At 41.0% G+C, this 17,059-nt stretch overlaps 3 protein-coding genes across 4 annotated transcripts in view; all 3 read right to left on the bottom strand.

Annotated features, from left to right (window-relative positions):
• AS3MT (arsenite methyltransferase) overlaps positions 1 to 332 on the bottom strand; it is a gene marked incomplete at its 5' end in the record, with an annotated part of 16,398 nt that extends 16,066 nt beyond the window's left edge. Inside the window, 1 exon segment of the mRNA XM_028481943.2 lies at positions 148 to 332. Coding sequence (XP_028337744.1) covers positions 148 to 332 — 185 coding nt within the window.
• A 4,730-nt stretch (positions 333 to 5,062) lies between these two features.
• On the bottom strand, positions 5,063 to 16,632 carry BORCS7 (BLOC-1 related complex subunit 7). The gene is made up of 5 exons (XM_007126904.3): positions 14,305 to 16,632; positions 7,622 to 7,684; positions 7,472 to 7,515; positions 6,478 to 6,498; positions 5,063 to 5,706 (listed from the first exon to the last, which is right to left on the bottom strand). Exons 1-5 carry the CDS (start codon positions 14,539 to 14,541, stop codon positions 5,655 to 5,657), a joined length of 417 nt encoding a protein of 138 aa, XP_007126966.2. The 5' UTR covers positions 14,542 to 16,632; the 3' UTR covers positions 5,063 to 5,654.
• Positions 7,622 to 17,059, bottom strand: part of WBP1L (WW domain binding protein 1 like) — a 110,662-nt gene continuing 101,224 nt past the window's right edge. For both annotated transcript variants that reach the window (XR_003677542.2, XR_008616166.1), the window contains one exon: positions 7,622 to 7,684. The gene's annotated coding sequence lies outside the window, so the exon portion shown is untranslated. The remainder of the gene's footprint in view (positions 7,685 to 17,059) is intronic.

The following is a 17,059-nucleotide window of genomic DNA, read 5'->3' as shown; positions in this document are numbered from 1 at the left end:
TCCTCCCGGACCGGGGCACGAACCCGGTTCCCCTGCATCGACAGGCGGACGCGCAACCACTGCGCCACCAAGGAAGCCCCTGGCATCACTATATTTTGAGAAAGATGCTGTCTGGGGTCTTCATGGAGGCAGCACAGGGCACTTTACCTCAAGGATACTTCCTCATTTACATTCTGCAGGGCTTCCCGGATGTGCTTGGGGACTGGCCTGGCTGCAGTGACACACGCATTGGTCTGGAGGTCTGCTGATTTCTTCAGCACCTGCCCGTAGTAGGTCTGACCCAGGGGCCAAGGGTGGGGTGAGGGGTGAGGAAAGAAGAGCTGGAGCTGGTGTCCTCAGGGTGGAGGTGCCCATACGCCCCACCAACCCCCCTCCAGCCTGCACAGGCCTGGCCGGCCTTTGCTCGCTACAAAGCTCTAAGCCCGGACTTGGCCCTGCCCCACCCCAGGGATCCCAGCGGGCCAGGCCGGGCTTCCAAAGGCCTCAAGTTCCCACTCAGCTGAGGCTCCACCGCAGCCATAGGCCCTACTGCGGGCACCTACACGTCCTTCCGGATCTCAACCTCGCGGCTGGTGGCCACTGCCGGGAGGGAGAAAAGGCAGCTTAGAGGCGAGGGCGCTGAGCCCGAATGCGGTAGGGGAGCCCCGGGGCTGAGGGGTGGTCTAGGGGCGGGCGGCAGGCGTGAGCGCAGCGGGTGGTGATGGTGGGCGGTGGGGGGGAGCAGGGTTAGGGGCAGAGGGCCTGCCCTGGGGGCGGGCGGGGAGGCGAGGGACCACACTCACTGTCTCCTCGGCCTCCGGACTCCAGGACTTGGGTCCCCAGCAGCCGGCTCTCGAGGCCCAGCGCCCAGGAAGCCCAGCGCTCCCGAGGCCCCGCCCCCGGGCAGGAACCCACCTGCGCAGTCCGACCACGAGTCCTCACCTCGCGCTCCAGCCCTAGTGTGCCCAAGGTCAGCTTGGCTGTCTTTGGTCTTTCCAACCAGGAAGAGGCTTACTATTAAGGATCTTCCTTTATTGCTCCACTGTGATTTTCATTTTATAACGCTCGTATGAACACCCACATATATACTGATTTTTGCCCCCTTTGGGAATGAAATCACCTTTTCTCAATCTACTTTTTAAAGTCAGGTGTATTGAGATAAAACTTACATTCAGTAAAATTCACCTTTCTTTATAAAGTGTACAGTTCTGTGAATTCTAACAAGGTATATACATCACTGCAATCAAGACTCTCACCCAGAAAGTTTCTTCCTGCCCCTTTGCATAGTAAATCTCCCCACCCCAGCTTCTAAACAACCATAGATCTGTTCTCCCTTCTTTCCCAGAATGTCGTAGTGATGGAATCATATCAGTGATTCCATATCAATCAATCTCAGTCTATTTTGAATTGTATTTAGGAAAGCAACTTTGCTAAGTTCATTTTTAACCTCTAGTATTTTTTTGGTCAATTCACTTGTTTTCTAAGTATTGTCATTTCATCTTGCAGAAAAAAATTTTTAATTTAATTAATTTCTACACTCCTACACTTGTATACCTTATTTCCTTTTGTGGTTATAACAAGAATTTCTATTCATTAGGATAGTAAGGCGATATGGGGTTCCAACTGAAAGGATATCTGAATGGAAGATTTACTAAACTATACTCATTTTTCAATCTCATCTTACAATAATAATCTTCCCAGATGTCAATTAGTTGTTGTTAAATGTTAAGAGGAAGGTGTTATATTTTTAACAAATTAAACCCATGGAAATGATCCTTGTTGGAATATTTTTATAGGTTAGAATACCTCTATTAAGTGTGTAAAAATTTTATAGTTTTTATAGATATCTGGGTTTTGGCAATTGTTTAATGGTGAAAACACTCCAAAATATTAGTTTTCAAAACACTCTCTCCATAAAATTAGTTCCTTTAGAAAAGTTGTCACTTTCTCACTCATTGTTAAAATGGTAACTTTATCTTGAAAGGACAGATTAGTGGGAGGTTAAGGAAAAGGCTCTATCATTTTCCACTTGTTCACTTGTGCTTGTTTTATTATATTATCTTCAAGTTGTGGTTATTCACAAGAATCATTTGATAAGCCTTAAATCCACTTAACCACACACAGATAAACTGCAATAAAACAAACCACCATCAACTTACATTTAGTTATTCCCAGTTTTCCCTCAGGTATCTAGTGTGCAGGGCTGATTTTGGACCAGACTGCTTGTGACCATCATTCATTCTGATTGGTCAGTGCTTCAGCCACAGAATTTTTTGTTTTTAATATCACCCCTGCTAAATGATAGGTATGCTATGTAGGCCAAGTCAGATATCTCATATCAAGCCATATTTTAAATATTAGCAAAAAGCTAATTTTCTCTTTTTAAGATTAAAAAATAAATATACACAGATATTTTCTTCCCTTACCTCAAAGGATGGCCTTGTGCATACCTCCACACATCCCACCTTGGAAGCTACTGGTCTGACAATTCCAGGATGGTCCAGAAAGGCAGATTTTTGGTTCAGTACACAAAACCATCTTTCAAGTAGAGCTTTCCAAAATGGCCACCACCACTAAGTAAAGGACTCTCCAAACATTACAAGTATTCAAGCAGAAGCTAGATGACCAACTGGTTACTTACCAGAGATGAAGTAGCAGGGGTAAATGGATTGGATTCAATTACTTCCTTTTCTTTTTTATGATGCTAAATACTAGAAATGACAGGAAGCACCCTTGTTTCTATTTATAAGAAAAGTAACATAATAGCAAGCTAGACTAGTAGTCAGAAGACCTACCATCAAGTTCAGTGACCTTGGGTAAGTCATTTAATCTCCCTGGCTATGTTTTTCATCTGTAAAACATGGGGCTAGAATGTAATCACTTGTGAGGCCCCATACAGCTCTAATATTCTGGGGTTCTATTATTCTTTCTTCTAAAACATACTTTTAGAGAGATTTTTTTTTTTAAGTTTAATTAGAAATAGATGTTGAACTTTTTCAGATGCCTTTTTGGTGTATATTACAGTGATGTATGATTTTATTGTATTTTATTAATGTAATGTGTTCTGCAGCTGTTATATGAACTTTGTAACTCTAGAATTATTTTAGCAGTTCTTCCAAATATTTCTCTATTCAATTTTCTGAGATTTTATTAGGATTTTTGCATCTATGTTCATAAATAAGAATCTCCTAAATGTCTTTATATTACCTTGCTTTTTATTTTTTTTAATGAAAATTACATTTACTTCAGCAAAGGAACTGGGTATCTTGCTATCATTTTCTATACTTTGGGAGTATATGGAAATGATTTGTTATTTGATACTTTGGAAAAGTCTCAGGACAGCCATCACAAGCAGATGACATTTTAATTGGTTATTTTTGACAATTTATGGATTATTTCTCATAACCAGTCTGGACATATTCTCTTTTAAACGTCAGTATTATCATATTATATCATTATAAGGAGCCAGATATTTTGATACTAGTAATTAAATTTTTAGCATCAAGCCGACAGATCTCTCTTTTCAAATCTAATTGATTTATTTTATATATCTCCTATTCAATTATAAATGTACTAATTTGTACTTTTACGACTGAGCTGACATTTTACCAATTTAATCTGTAAGAACCAATTAATGGTTTCATATATTTTTCTAACTTTTGTCATTCATGCTTGGTTTTCTTATTCCACTTTTATTTCTTTTGTTCTCTTTCTAAATTCTAACAACAAACACCTCAAAAAAAAAAAAAAAGAAAACATTTACTTATGCCTTACCCCTAATACAGAGATTTAGAGCATGATTTTTTTCTTTATAGTACTGCTTGGGTATCATCACATAAATTTGCTTGCATAGATTTGAATTTTCATTATTTTGAAATTATCCTCCAACATATCCTCTACAACACAGATGTTATTTTAGATTAGTATCTTTTGTATCCATATTAACCTATTTCTATAAGAAACAAACTATCAAAGTATGTATACATTTCTGCCTGCTCTCACATTTCTGTCTACTTTTCTTTCACGTATTTTGGCATTATGTTCTTTAAATGACTAAATCAGTACTACTAGATTTTCATTACTTAATGTAAATTTCATCTTTATTTACCATTCAAATTTTTATTGTGAAATTTATTTTATCAGATATAACATAAGTAGTCACTGCTTCTTTAATATTTGTTCCAGCATGAGGAAGAAAACATAGACCACACTTTGTTTTTCATCTTAAATATTTCTTTGCTTAGTGTACATTTGGATGGTTAAACTTTGTTTTGTTTTCTAAACTGGTGACTTTATAAAAAAATCAGTCCTTGGATTTTCTAAGTAGATAATCCTACCGTATGATAACAATTTTGTCTCTTCCTTGCTAATAGTTACATTTAATTTTAATTTCTGCACCAGGTGTGGCTCCCAGCAAAATGTTGAATAGAAACTGTGATAGTAACATCAAATGTTTTACTACTAATATGACAATTGCTGTAAGTTTGCAAGCCTTCTTTTTAAGGTAAATTGAGCCTGTTTACATTTAATAATTGTAATAAACATTTATAGAATGAATGTATAAGTAAATTCCTTCATACTGTTTTTTTACTTTAAGTTAATGTATATATATATATAAAATGAGGAATAAATGTAATCTGATATGATTAGTCAACTTGGTGATATAGAATATGAATTAAATTGGACTCATATTTGCTTTTTTTCTTTCGGTAAAAACACCATTTTCTTATGTCAGCTTTCTCCCAATACCTTAGTGAATTAAGAACTGAGCTAAAACAGGTTGGAAGTCCCATTTTAAATTCAAATAAAGCATAGACATTCAGACTTGACAACAGACAACGGTAATGACATTTAATGAGATAAATTCAATGAACATAGGTAAACATCTATAAACATAAGGTTTTCTACATGGCACAACCCTATACCGGAATCACAGTAACTCAACTGCATTCTGACTTGACAATAATGTCATACAAGTGAATTTGCTGATGACTAGCAAAATTACAAAATGAACCCAAGGCCACTTAATCAAGAGTCAGTCACAACAACAAAGAAACCCTAGGAATGAAGGTCAAGGCAGGAGGTTGCAGCTGGCCAGATATGATACCATTTGCCTAATTTTCATGTAGGAACTTGCTACAACAAATAAAATAACTATCTCCTCTTAGTTACTAGAAAAGAAAAGAAAACAACAGGTATTACCTAATCACCATTCTGTGACCATGAAATTAAAATATTTCCTGAATGTATGATTAAAAGAAAAAATAGTCTTTAATAACAATATTAATCATTCTTATACATTCACAATAGAAGCTCTTAAGTCTAAATTTAAAACACTACTCAGTATTTGCTTAAGAAACACAATTAGACAATATGGCTTTTGACATATTAAAGTTCTATGAGAGAAACTAAGACATCTTTTAATTTTGCTTTAATATCAAATTAACAGAGCAACTTAAAAATTCAATAAAAGCATGGGTTAGTTTGATTCAAGAAGTGCTTTCAAAATTCAATCACTTAACTTCCTTTCAGGAGAAACTGTTCATCGTCACAGATCTTATTCTAACTTAACTTTTGGAGAAGAAAATGGAAAATCAAACCCATAGCACAGTGGTTATGTAAGATATTTCCTCCTCAGTGTCAGGCAAAGCACTTTTGCCCTCTCATAACACGTTCTACTTCAACAGATGATTTAACTGGTCCTGTAGATTTGATGACTGCTCAACACTACAAATTAGAATAGAGAAAAAGGTTTATCTAGAATGAGCATCTCGTTGTCATAGCAACCCTCTCTATGCAATAGTACTTTCTTTTGGCTTTAAATGTGGGGTCTATTGATAGGGTCAGATCCATGGTTGGATGCAGAGATAGGGGTATTCCTCTACATTCTTTGTATGCAATGGTTTCCTGTCCCTGCAAGTCCAATTTCATATGTTCTCCCTAGAAAAAATGGAGGACTAGATACTGAAAAAAAAAAAAAATGCGGTCGATGTTAAAAAAAAAAGACATCTCATCGTGCAAATGATTTGCACAAAGTATATTATATGCATAGTTCTGTTGAACTAAATCAAAATTTCTATTGGTCCACTAGGGTCCCAGACATGTTTAAACTATGAAGAAAAGATCTGTAAAGCCAACTAGTAGTGTAAACAACATTGCAAGGGACAGATTTAATCCACTTAAAACAAAAACAAGGCTGTTCAATGACTTTAGCACATTTACTTTACTTAATGAATATTACCAATGTAAAAGGTTTCCTACCCTCAAAGTTGGTCTCTACACCCTATAACTTTTAGAAAGCCTTTGCTAGCAGTGAACTGACTTACTGCATGCCTTTGAAATATTCTTTATATTCCCAATGAGCTATCCTAGAACACACGGCAATTTAAGGGCCTCTGTGAACCATAGTTTTGTACTGATCCTAGGCCCAGCAGCATAATTCCCTCAGCCTGCTACAGTTAATTGGCCCCCCACTCCTCTACCTTTGGGGTTACTTACTTCTTCTGAATAGCTTCTTGCCTAAATCAGAAAAGGAAAGAGGAAAATAAACATAAGAAAATGCAGCGAACTAGTAAAAGTTATTTTTGGTCAGATATGTATATATAGGCAGAACAAATTTCCAGCTTGTCACATTTTATATTTCTGTCCATCCTATCCTAAGATTGTGCTATTGAACACAGATATTGTTCAATATATGAGTGCAGAGTTGCTGAAAAGATGATTCTAAACCTAAAGATGTAATAATATTCTCTCAGAGTGAGGGATGTGGTCTAACAAACTACAAGTATGGCTCAAATTCAGTCTGGGTATGTGCAGCCAAACGGTCACATACCTGATATGTACACACCCCCAAAAATGAACATTTAGCTATTTAAATATCAAGAGTTAAATTCCCAATCAGATATTTCTAATAGGTACATAAGTATAATGTCAACTACATAAAATAAAAAGCAAAATGAAATAAGATGAAAAGTTAAATAAATTATAATTTTGTCCAAAAGGGGTCTCTGTATTTCAAAATCTCCTGGACGATTTCTATGTAGTTAGGGCTGGGTTATATATGGGAATGTAAGATAAAGAACATAGTTATACTCGATTCTCCAGGGAAGGTGCAGACGCTCCAGGAAGGACCTCAGGCACAGACAGTGGACAGATACTGGTTAAGTGCCTACTGGGTGCCAAGTGCTGTGCATGTGTGTGGTCCTGGATAGGCCCTGCCCTTATGGGGTTTGCAGTCTTTCCTTCTGAGAAGCCCTCAAATTATCAGAGAGGTTCACAAAGGTGGTCCCCACTCTGATCACACCCCATACCCCAAATTCTTCTGCAGTCTCAAGCACCTATTCCAGAGGGAACACATCCTTGACTAACCCCTCCTTTACTCCCAGCTCCTGACTCCACAGGAAAATGTGCTGAAGCACAAAGGCCACAAGAAACAGCCTGTAGAAAACGATTGCTTAGTAAGTACAGCAGGCACTGGAGAGGGCATACTCACTGGTATTGAAGATGTGTCGTTATTATTGCCATTTTTCTTAAACTCTGCATTAAAAAAAAAAGAAAAACAGAGAAATAGAACATCCCACTTCCCTGAAGCCATACAAACTGTGCATATAAAACCCAAATCATAACAGAAATTGTTTCTTACATCTTCTGAGTGTAAGATGGCATCTTCCTGTAGTACCATGTTTCGAGCGGCCTGACCTAGCAGCTGGAAGACAAAAATAAAATGGTAATAATCAAAGCTTCCAAACTTCCTGTAATCTTCTCTCTGCAGCTGTTATACCACCACCCTTTCTCTGTGCCCACCCCTCCACCCCACACAAATATAAACCCTCCAGATGTAAAGGAGGATAATTTCCCATTTGTTCATGTTGAAAATCCATTTCATTGTCACTACGGCAGTTCTGGCATGGGCTCGACATCTGTTCTGAAGGCCACGGCCTGAGAAATCAAGTCCTCCATAACTGCTGAGTTTATTAATCAAGTGCTGAGAGGCAAAGTCTGCGAAAACAAACTCTGGCTCCACAAGCCCGGTGAGAACCTAACTTCTGATTCTTTAAAGGCAAACTTGAGATTTGGGGTGGTTTGAGAGGAATGAGAGGGCAGGAGTTAGGATAGGGCTTTAAAGGACAGAAGGAATGTAGCTGTCGAGAAATGGAATGACAGACACAGAGGGGGTAAAAAGGCCTGGGGAGAAGCTTGGGCTTTAGAAGTGGGAAACCACCGTGTAAAGGATGGCCAGATGGAGCTGGGGAAGAGAAAAGAAAGTGCGGCAGCAGACTTTAATGAGTTCACGGATAGCTGGGCCCTGAGGCCAAGATTGAAAGGCTGAGTGAGCTCTGTTTCAGCTGGGTGGCCTGTGCTCAGCAGATCTGCCTCCTCACAGAGAGGCAAGAACAGATCAACAGAGGTTTCTGGCCACCTGTGGCACCCTGTTCCTGGCAGACATGCAGTCCAACCACGTAAAGGGAGCTACTGTTATGTGTGTCCTACCAACCCTCCCTGTTCCCTTGGGTCAGAGAGATTCTGGTGAAAGGGGGACAGATGACTTCAAATTAACCAGGACACCAGCACTGCTCCAGCCTCCAGATTCCTTCCCTCACAGCAACTTTTATTTTTCTTCTTAACTTTAAAAATTAATAAAACTTGGGACTTCCCTGGTGGCGCAGTGGTTAAGAATCCACCTGCCAATGCAGGGGACATGGGTTCAAGCCCTGGTCTGGGAAGATCCCACATGCCGCAGAGCAACTAAGCCCGTGCGCCACAACTACTGAGCCCTCATGCCACAACTACTGAAGCCCACGTGCCTAGAGCCCGTGTTCTGCTACAAGAGAAGCCACCACAAAGAGAAGCACGCACACCGCAACCAAGAGTAGCCCCCACTCGCCACAACTAGAGAAAGCCCTGCGCACAGCAACAAAGACCCAACGCAGCCAAAAATAAATAAATAAAAATAAATAAATGTACAAAAAAAATAAAACTTTACATGCTTCTAAAGGCAAAACAATAAAATAAGACCTATCCAGCCTCTTCCCCTCCCCGGTATCTCTCCCCTATGCAAAAATATTTTTTAAATCAGTGTTTGGTTTATCTTTCCATTGTTCCTTTACAAACAATGGACATATGTATATATTCTGCCCCCTTTACATAAAATGTAACCTACCATATGCACTCTTCTGCACCCTGCTATTTTCACTTGATAATATATACTGAGATGGATCTGCAGCAGTATATACTGAATCTCCACCTTGTTCTTTCAGAGCTGCTGAGCACTCCACGGAATAGATGTCTCATAAGATTATTCAACCAGTCCTTCGCTAAAGACTCTGGGCCTGTTTCCAGTCTTTTGCTATTGTAAGTAGTGCTACAAAAAATACCTCATAGTTCTTTGTATCTTTTTGCCAGCATGTCTTTGGATAGACTCAGAATCTTGATTGTGACTGCTGGATCAGAGGGTTTTAATTTTGCTACATATTGCCATCCACCCCCCATTAAGCTTATACCATTTTGCATTCCCACCCACCAGGTATGAGAGTTCCTGTTCCCTCCTTGTGGCCACTTTTAAGTGACAAACTCCAAACTCCTATGGATGGTGACTGACAAACCGATGGCAGAAAAGAAAGAGTTCTAACCGAATCTTCCTCATTCAGTCAACAAATAGTTACTAAGTGCTTATGAGCCAGTAAGAGACCTAACCCCCATCCTTACAGGGCTCACAGGCTGGGATGACAAAGAAGACAAAGGTACTACAATACCTTGTGGTAAGTGCTGAGGGGGAAGCACTGAATGCCCTGGGAGTTCGGGGGGCAGGAGTGATTAACCCATTACTGGGTAGGTACTCAGGGAGGGCTTCCTAAAAGAAGTGACTTCTAAGCTGAGACCTAATGGCTGGTGTTTAGAATTCCGAAGTAATATAATGTTACAAAAAAGTGACATGATCAGATTTACTGTTTTAGAATGTGGTAAACAGGATGGACTAGACAGGGGACTAAAGGCAGAGAGAGACGGGTTAGGAGAACACTGCAGTGTTCCAGGCGAGCAATGAGAGTGACCTGAACCACAGAAGTGGCAGTTAAAAAAGGGGGCATTGGGCTTCCCTGGTGGCGCAGTGGTTGAGAGTCCGCCTGCCGATGCAGGGGACGCGGGTTCGTGCCCCGGTCCGGGAAGATCCCACGTGCCGCGGAGCGGCTGGGCCCGTGAGCCATGGCCGCTGAGCCTGCGCGTCCGGAGCCTGTGCTCAGCGGCTGGGCCCGTGAGCCGTGGCCGCTGAGCCTGCGCGCCCGGAGCCTGTGCCCCGCAGCGGGAGAGGCCACAGCAGTGAGAGGCCCGCGTACCGCAAAAAAAAAGGGGGGGGCACGGGGGGCTTGAGAGGTATTTAGAAGATAGGCTTGACGGGACTTGTGATGGCCTGGAATGCAGGGTCTGTTGGGATGTAGGGCCAAGGCCTTTTCTGTGATGACAGATGTAGTCATTGACATTGTGCATCATTTTCTTACATAAACCAACCACACACATAACATATCACCTGAGATTTCCAGTTTCAGTTTCCTTAAAGTGGAACATCTTAAATACACCTGTAAAACCACCTGAGTACAGAATCTTTTTAGATTTCTGTGAACTTCCTCCCAGGCTTGGACCACTGTCTTGCTCATAATTAACTCAATACCGGTTTGTCTTGGTACTTCTCTTCAACAAGTATTGCTAATTTTCAACTTAGTTTTCATAGCAACAGAAACCCTCTTTTTTTCTGTGCTCATATTTCATCATTTCCCATATTATTCCATGAAACAATGTAGTTGCAATAGCAAGCACAAGTGCCTTACACAGGTTTAGGAGAAAAACACAATGAACCCTTACCAAGCGCACAATTCACCTGGAGGAGCAGAAGCGCAGGTGTGCACGAGAGGAGCATGTTAGTCACAAGCATTCTTTGTGCCATGGACATAAGTTGGTATGATTTCCGCACTTTGTGCTCCAGTCATACTGGCCTCCCTGCATTCCTTACGTACATTCCCATCTCAAGGCCTCTGCATTTGCCACGTCCTCGACGTGGAACTCTCTGCCTCCAGATGTCCATATGGTTTGCTCCCTTCTTCATTCAGGCTTCTGCTCGAACGCTACCTCCTCAGAGAGCCCTTCCCTGACCACCCTATTTAGGGAAAACCCTGTCAGCACTCTCTATTCCCAGCTTTATTTTTCTTCATAGCATTTACTACCACCTCTTTTGTGTTTCATTGTTTTGTCTGTCTCTTCACTAAAATAGAAGTTTTCTAAGCACAGGGACTTAGTTTTGTGTACCAACGTCTCCCTTGTACCTAGAACAGTTCCTGGCACATAGCAGACACTCTATAAATATGTGTTAAGTGGATGCTGTGAAATGAGTGTTTTACACATGGAAATTGTCAGTTACTCAAACAAAATAGCTATCTGGAGACTGCTGAAGAGAGAAGCAATGCTCTGTGGGCTAAGAAGGATTGAAAATCAGTAAGACACTCCCATAACCTCAGAGCCTAGTAAAGGAAATGGCAAAAATACATAACTACAGAAAAATACAATATGGTATGTGGTGTCATGTAAGAGATCCAGTAAAAAAGAAAAGGTCTAGACTTGAGATATGTGTCAACTCTGAAGCCAATTGGACTGGCTTCAGCTTAACTTAATCCACACCGCTTACTGAGCACCCTGTCTAAATCTACTACAGACGGAGCCCTCATGAAAAATACACGAGGAGCAGGAAGGGGAAGCAGCAAGCCATATTAGGGCAGTCAATGGTGGTACTGTGGCTTTTTGGCCACTTAATCCAGCTAGCGGCCACGAGAAGTGATGTCAAAGAGTGTGGGCTTAGAACCTGTCTGCCTAGGTTTGAATCCTAGCTCTACCCCTTCCTAGCTACTGGGGGACCCTGGACAAACGAAATTCCTCTCTGTAAGAGAAATACCGGGCTTCCCTGGTGGCGCAGTGGTTAAGAATCTGCCTGCCAATGCCGGGGACATGGGTTCGAGCCCTGGTCTGGGAAGATCCCACATGCCGCGGAGCAACTAAGCCTGTGTGCCACAACTACTGAGCCTGCGCTCTAGAGCCCGCATGTCACAACTACTGAGCCCAGGTGCCACAACTACTGAAGCCCGCGTGCCTGGAGCCCATGCTCTGCAACAAGAGAAGCCACCACAATGAGAAGCACGCGCACCACAACGAAGAGTAGCCCCCGCTCGCCACAACTAGAGAAAGCCTGCGAGCAGCAACGAAGACCCAACGCAGCCAAAAATTAAATAAATAAATAAATTTATTTTTTTTAAAAAAAGAGAAGTACCTCCTTTATTAGTGCTTGTGAAGACTTAATGAATTAAACAACATAAAACACACACTTTTTTTTTGAAAAGCTGAAATAGAATCTAAAAATCATGAAAAGGAGAAGGAAGCAGATATGTCTACCACTAAAACTGACAAAGCAACTTCTGTGCAACCAAGGCAAGAAGTGAAACACAATAAGTTGCGTAATTCTTAGTTGGTAAAAGGCAACACAACAATTCTTCAAAAAAGATAAACTTTCCTCTGATACTGAATCCTAAAATGAGTGTACCATGTGGACCTCATACAAAGCATATCTGGGATCATCAGATCAGTGACTTCAACAATAGTATATGGTAAACGCAAACACTTTTTTTTTAAATTAATTTATTTATTTTTGGCTGCGTTGGGTCTTCGTTGCTGCGCACGGGCTTTCTCTACTTGCGGCGAGCAGGGGCTACTCGTCATTGTGATGTGTGGGCTTCTCATTGTGGTGGCTTCTCTTGTTGCGGAGCACGGGCTCTAGGCACACAGGCTTCAGTAGTTGTGGCATGTGGGCCCAGTAATTGTGGCTCGCAGGCTCTAGAGCACAGACTCAGTAGTTGTGGTACACGGGCTTAGTTGCTCCGTGGCATGTGGGATCTTCCCGGACCAGGGCTCAAACCCGTGTCCCCTGCATTGGCAGGCAGATTCTTACCCACCGCGCCACAAGGGAAGTCCCACAAACACTTTTTTCATTCAGCTTTTTCTTGCAGCCACTATCAATAGAAGCTAAGGACATAACATGAAAGCTAATTTTGTAAGGATAATTCTACTGGACCTTAAACTAATATAAATAAAGCTGCTTTGAACATTCATATACAAATGTGAAGGCTTGCAAACATATTATGTTTGCTAATGCAACTACATAACAATGAAATAATAAGAAAGTGATGAAACATGAGTAAAAAAAGAGTGGGAGAGAAAGAGGTGCTACTGTTATGAAAACTAACTTGAAAATCAAAAATACTATTGAAAATAAGTAGCTAAGATACACTGCTACTGAGTTAATTATGAGCAAGACAATGGCCTACAGGAGAAAGTCATAGAAATCTAAAGACTCTGTCCCCAGATTGTTTTACAAGTGTATTCAAGACGTTTTCCACTTTAAAGACTCCAAACCTGGACACCTTAGATGATACGTTATGTGCATGGCTGGTTTATGTAACAAAATGATGTATATGTTTTCTTTTCTCCTGGTTAAAACCGAGAAGTTTAAAGGCTGGGTCATTAGACCCATTTTGTTTGTCCAATCACCTGCCTCGTGGGCATTTGGATTGTCTCCAGTTTGGTGCTATTACGGATAAATGTGCTATGAACATGTGCAAGTCTTTGTGTGGACATATATTTTCATTTCACTTGGGTGAATACCTCAGGGTACAATGGATAGGTCCTTTTATGGAGAGAGACAGTGTACAGATATAAAGCTTGCTTGTGTGACAAGCTATCAAATAATCCCATACACGGAATCAGCCAGAGGATGATGAGAGGAAAATCACGGCAAAGGAGAAACCTAATCTCAGAAGCAGAAAACCAAGAATGTGGCCAGAAAGACAAGTCAGAAAAGAATAAATCTGTGGACAGACGATGCATAAAAGTGTGGAAGGAATCTGGAATGTTGAGAGCAAAACCACGCGGAATTTAGGGGCCGAAACAGACAGATCTTCACTAGAGACAACTCTGAGAAACAAATGAGGAACTCGTTAGGACCACTATCTCATCCGTCGTCTGCGGCGATCTCTGCTTTGAAGCACCGATTCCCATCATTTCGTTTCTTCCCCGCCCACCCCCCCGCCTCCATTCCCTCCGGCTCACAGGACCGCTAGTCCTACCCAAAGAGACTACACACCCCAGAATGCAACGCGCCCTCCGGAACGAGGTCTTCTCCCTTCTCCACTAGTTCACGGACTACAATTCCCAGGATGCAACGCGACCCTCTTCCCACGGCTATGGAAGTCGAGTCTCCGGGTATTAAGCCCGGAGAGTCCACTCCTAGCTCACCTCGGAGCTCCGGGAGCCCTTCAGCACCTGCTTGGTGAGCGCGATCACGTCAGTACCACAGGTGTTCACTTTCTCCGTGAGAAGCCCCTTCACAGACTGACCGAATCGCGCTTGAGAATCTGGGGTCCCAGTCGCCATCACTTCAACCAGTGAACACCTCCCCACGGGCGACGGCAAGCGCAGGGGCCAAAAGATGAGCAAAGAGAAAGGAGGCGGTGTCTTTTTTTTTCCTACCATGGGAAAAGGAAGGGACGCATGCGCGTAGCGGAGGGTGAGCTTTGCTAACTTTAAATTCACTTAAAATACTCAGTTGATATCCTGAAGAAGACAGGGCCCAGGCAAACATCAATGGAGGGGATGGAATACAATTTCAATAAACCCATGGTTTAAAATCAGAAGGCCTGGATTACAGTCCCAATTCTGCCGTTTAGTTGTGTGACTGCAAATTATTCAGCCTCTGCAGCATCTTGTGTTCCTCATCTGTAAAGTTAAATTCTCCAAAGTATATGAGAATGAATTAAGATCAATTCAATTTTAGCAAACATTTCATGAACGAAATACCAACCACTGCTGGGCTAAGGTAAAGAAAGAGAAGAGATGCAGTCCTTGTCTCCAGTGAGCTCCCAGGCTGAGGAGGCATGTAAACAAACAGAAGAACCAGGAAGAACAAGCTAATAGAAAAATTGGCAAAGTTCACAAACAGGCAGTTAAAAAAGTAGATAAGATAGTCAATAGGTATGACAAATGTTTTCCATCTCTAGTAATTTTTAGTGATAAATGACCCCTTTGTTCTATTTAAAGCAAACTGATTATCACCTTGAAAAGAATTAGTATCTGAAGTGTTTCATATAGCTCTATTTTTTTTTTAGCTAATGCACGAGAGATGACAATGGTAAATTGGCGAATTATGTTTAAAATCACCTATACTCAGTATCAACATTACTTTCTCTTCCAAGTGTCTGGATTCATATGTCTCTGATTCTTTCATTTAATTCTTATTCTTAATCAACTTTATTGAGGTATAATTTATGTTCAATAACTACATTCTTTTAAAGCGTACAATTTGATGAGTGTGATGGATGTGTACACCTGTGAATTACCACCACTATTAAGATACAGAACATTTTCATCACCCCCACAAGTTTCCAAGTGCCCCTTTGTAGACCATCTATCCCTCACTCCAGGCAACAACGGATCTGCTTTCTAGCACTATAGATTAATTTGGGTTTCTAGAATTTTATACAAATGGAATCATACAGGAAGTACTTTTTTTGGTCTGCCTTCTTTCAGCATAACATTCTGAGAGTCATTCACTTAGTTGTGTATATTACTAGTACGTTCCTTTTTCATTGCTGAGAAATAGTCCATTGTATGGATATATCTCATTTTGTCGATCCACTCATCTGTTGATGGACATTTGGGTTGTTTCCATTTGGGGGTTTTATGAATAAAGCTTCTATGAACATTCATATACAAGTCTTTATGTGAGTTTGTTTACATTTATCTTGAGTAATATCTAGGAGTGGAATGGCTGGGTCATATGGTAAGTCTTTAACTTTTCAAGAAACTGCCAAACCCATTTCTCAAAGTTTACCACTGCATTCCCAACAGCAGTGTAAGAGACTCCAGTTGCTGCACACCCATAAACTTAGGAAAAGATTGAGCCATGGTAGAGCCATGGTAACAAGTAGCCACCTGTGGTAGACAGATTGGCCACTGACAGCTGGCTTCCATGATTCCTATCTCCTGGTGTTCAGGCCCTTGTGTATTCCACCTCTCTTACCTGTAGGTGGGACATGTGACTTGCTTCTAACCAATAGTATATGCGTAGGTGATGGGAGATATGTGATTATATGTAAGTGATTATGTGATTACATTACATAAGACTGTAAGGCTCATCTTGCTGGAGTCTCTCCCTTTCTAGCTGTGAGGAAGAAAGTGGCCATATTGGACAACTCCATGTGGCAAGGAACTACAAGTGTCATCTAGTCACTGAGGGCTGAGCTCCAGCTGACAGCCAGCAAAAAAATTAGGCTCTCAGTCAAACAACCAAAAGGAACTGATTGCTACTAACAACCAGGCAAGTGGAGAAGCAGATCCTTCCCCTATCGAGCCTCCAGATGAGAAGCTGGCCCACACCTTGATTGCAGCCTTCTGAGACTCTAAGTACATGGCTCAGAAAAGCTGTTCTTGGATTCCTGACCACAGAAATAATAAGATAATAAATATGTGTTGTTTTAAACCACTACATGTGTGGTAATATTGTTACACACAATAGAAAACTAATATACCACCAGAACTTGTTTGAAATACGTTCAGTCAATGACAACTCACCTCAGTGAATCCCTTTTGCAAACCAAGCAATCAGGGTCTATCCATTGTCCTATCTTCAAGTTCACTGAGTCTTTTGTCTGCTTAAATCTCCTTTGAATCTCTCTAATAAATTTTTCATTTCAATTATACTTTTCAGCTCCAGAATTTCTTTTTGGTTCTTTATAAGTTTTCTCTTTATTGATATTTCCATTCTGTTTACACATTGTTTTCTTGACTTTCTCCATATCTCCCTTTAGTCTTTTGGGCATCTTTAAGATAGTTACTTTGAAATCTTTGTCTAGTATAGCAGACATTAGGTCTTTTTCAGGGACAGTTTCTACTGCTTTGTTTTATTCCTTTGAGTGGGCCATACTTTGCTGTTCCTTTGTATGCCTTGTGATTTTTTTGTTATGAACACTGGACTTTTGAATTTAATAATGTG

Source organism: Physeter macrocephalus, chromosome 20 (genome assembly GCF_002837175.3).
Source record: "Physeter macrocephalus isolate SW-GA chromosome 20, ASM283717v5, whole genome shotgun sequence".
In the NCBI taxonomy this organism is placed as follows: domain Eukaryota; kingdom Metazoa; phylum Chordata; class Mammalia; order Artiodactyla; family Physeteridae; genus Physeter; species Physeter macrocephalus.
The sequence above is the reverse complement of the archived record's forward strand: the minus strand, read 5'-3'. Positions and strand labels throughout refer to the sequence as shown.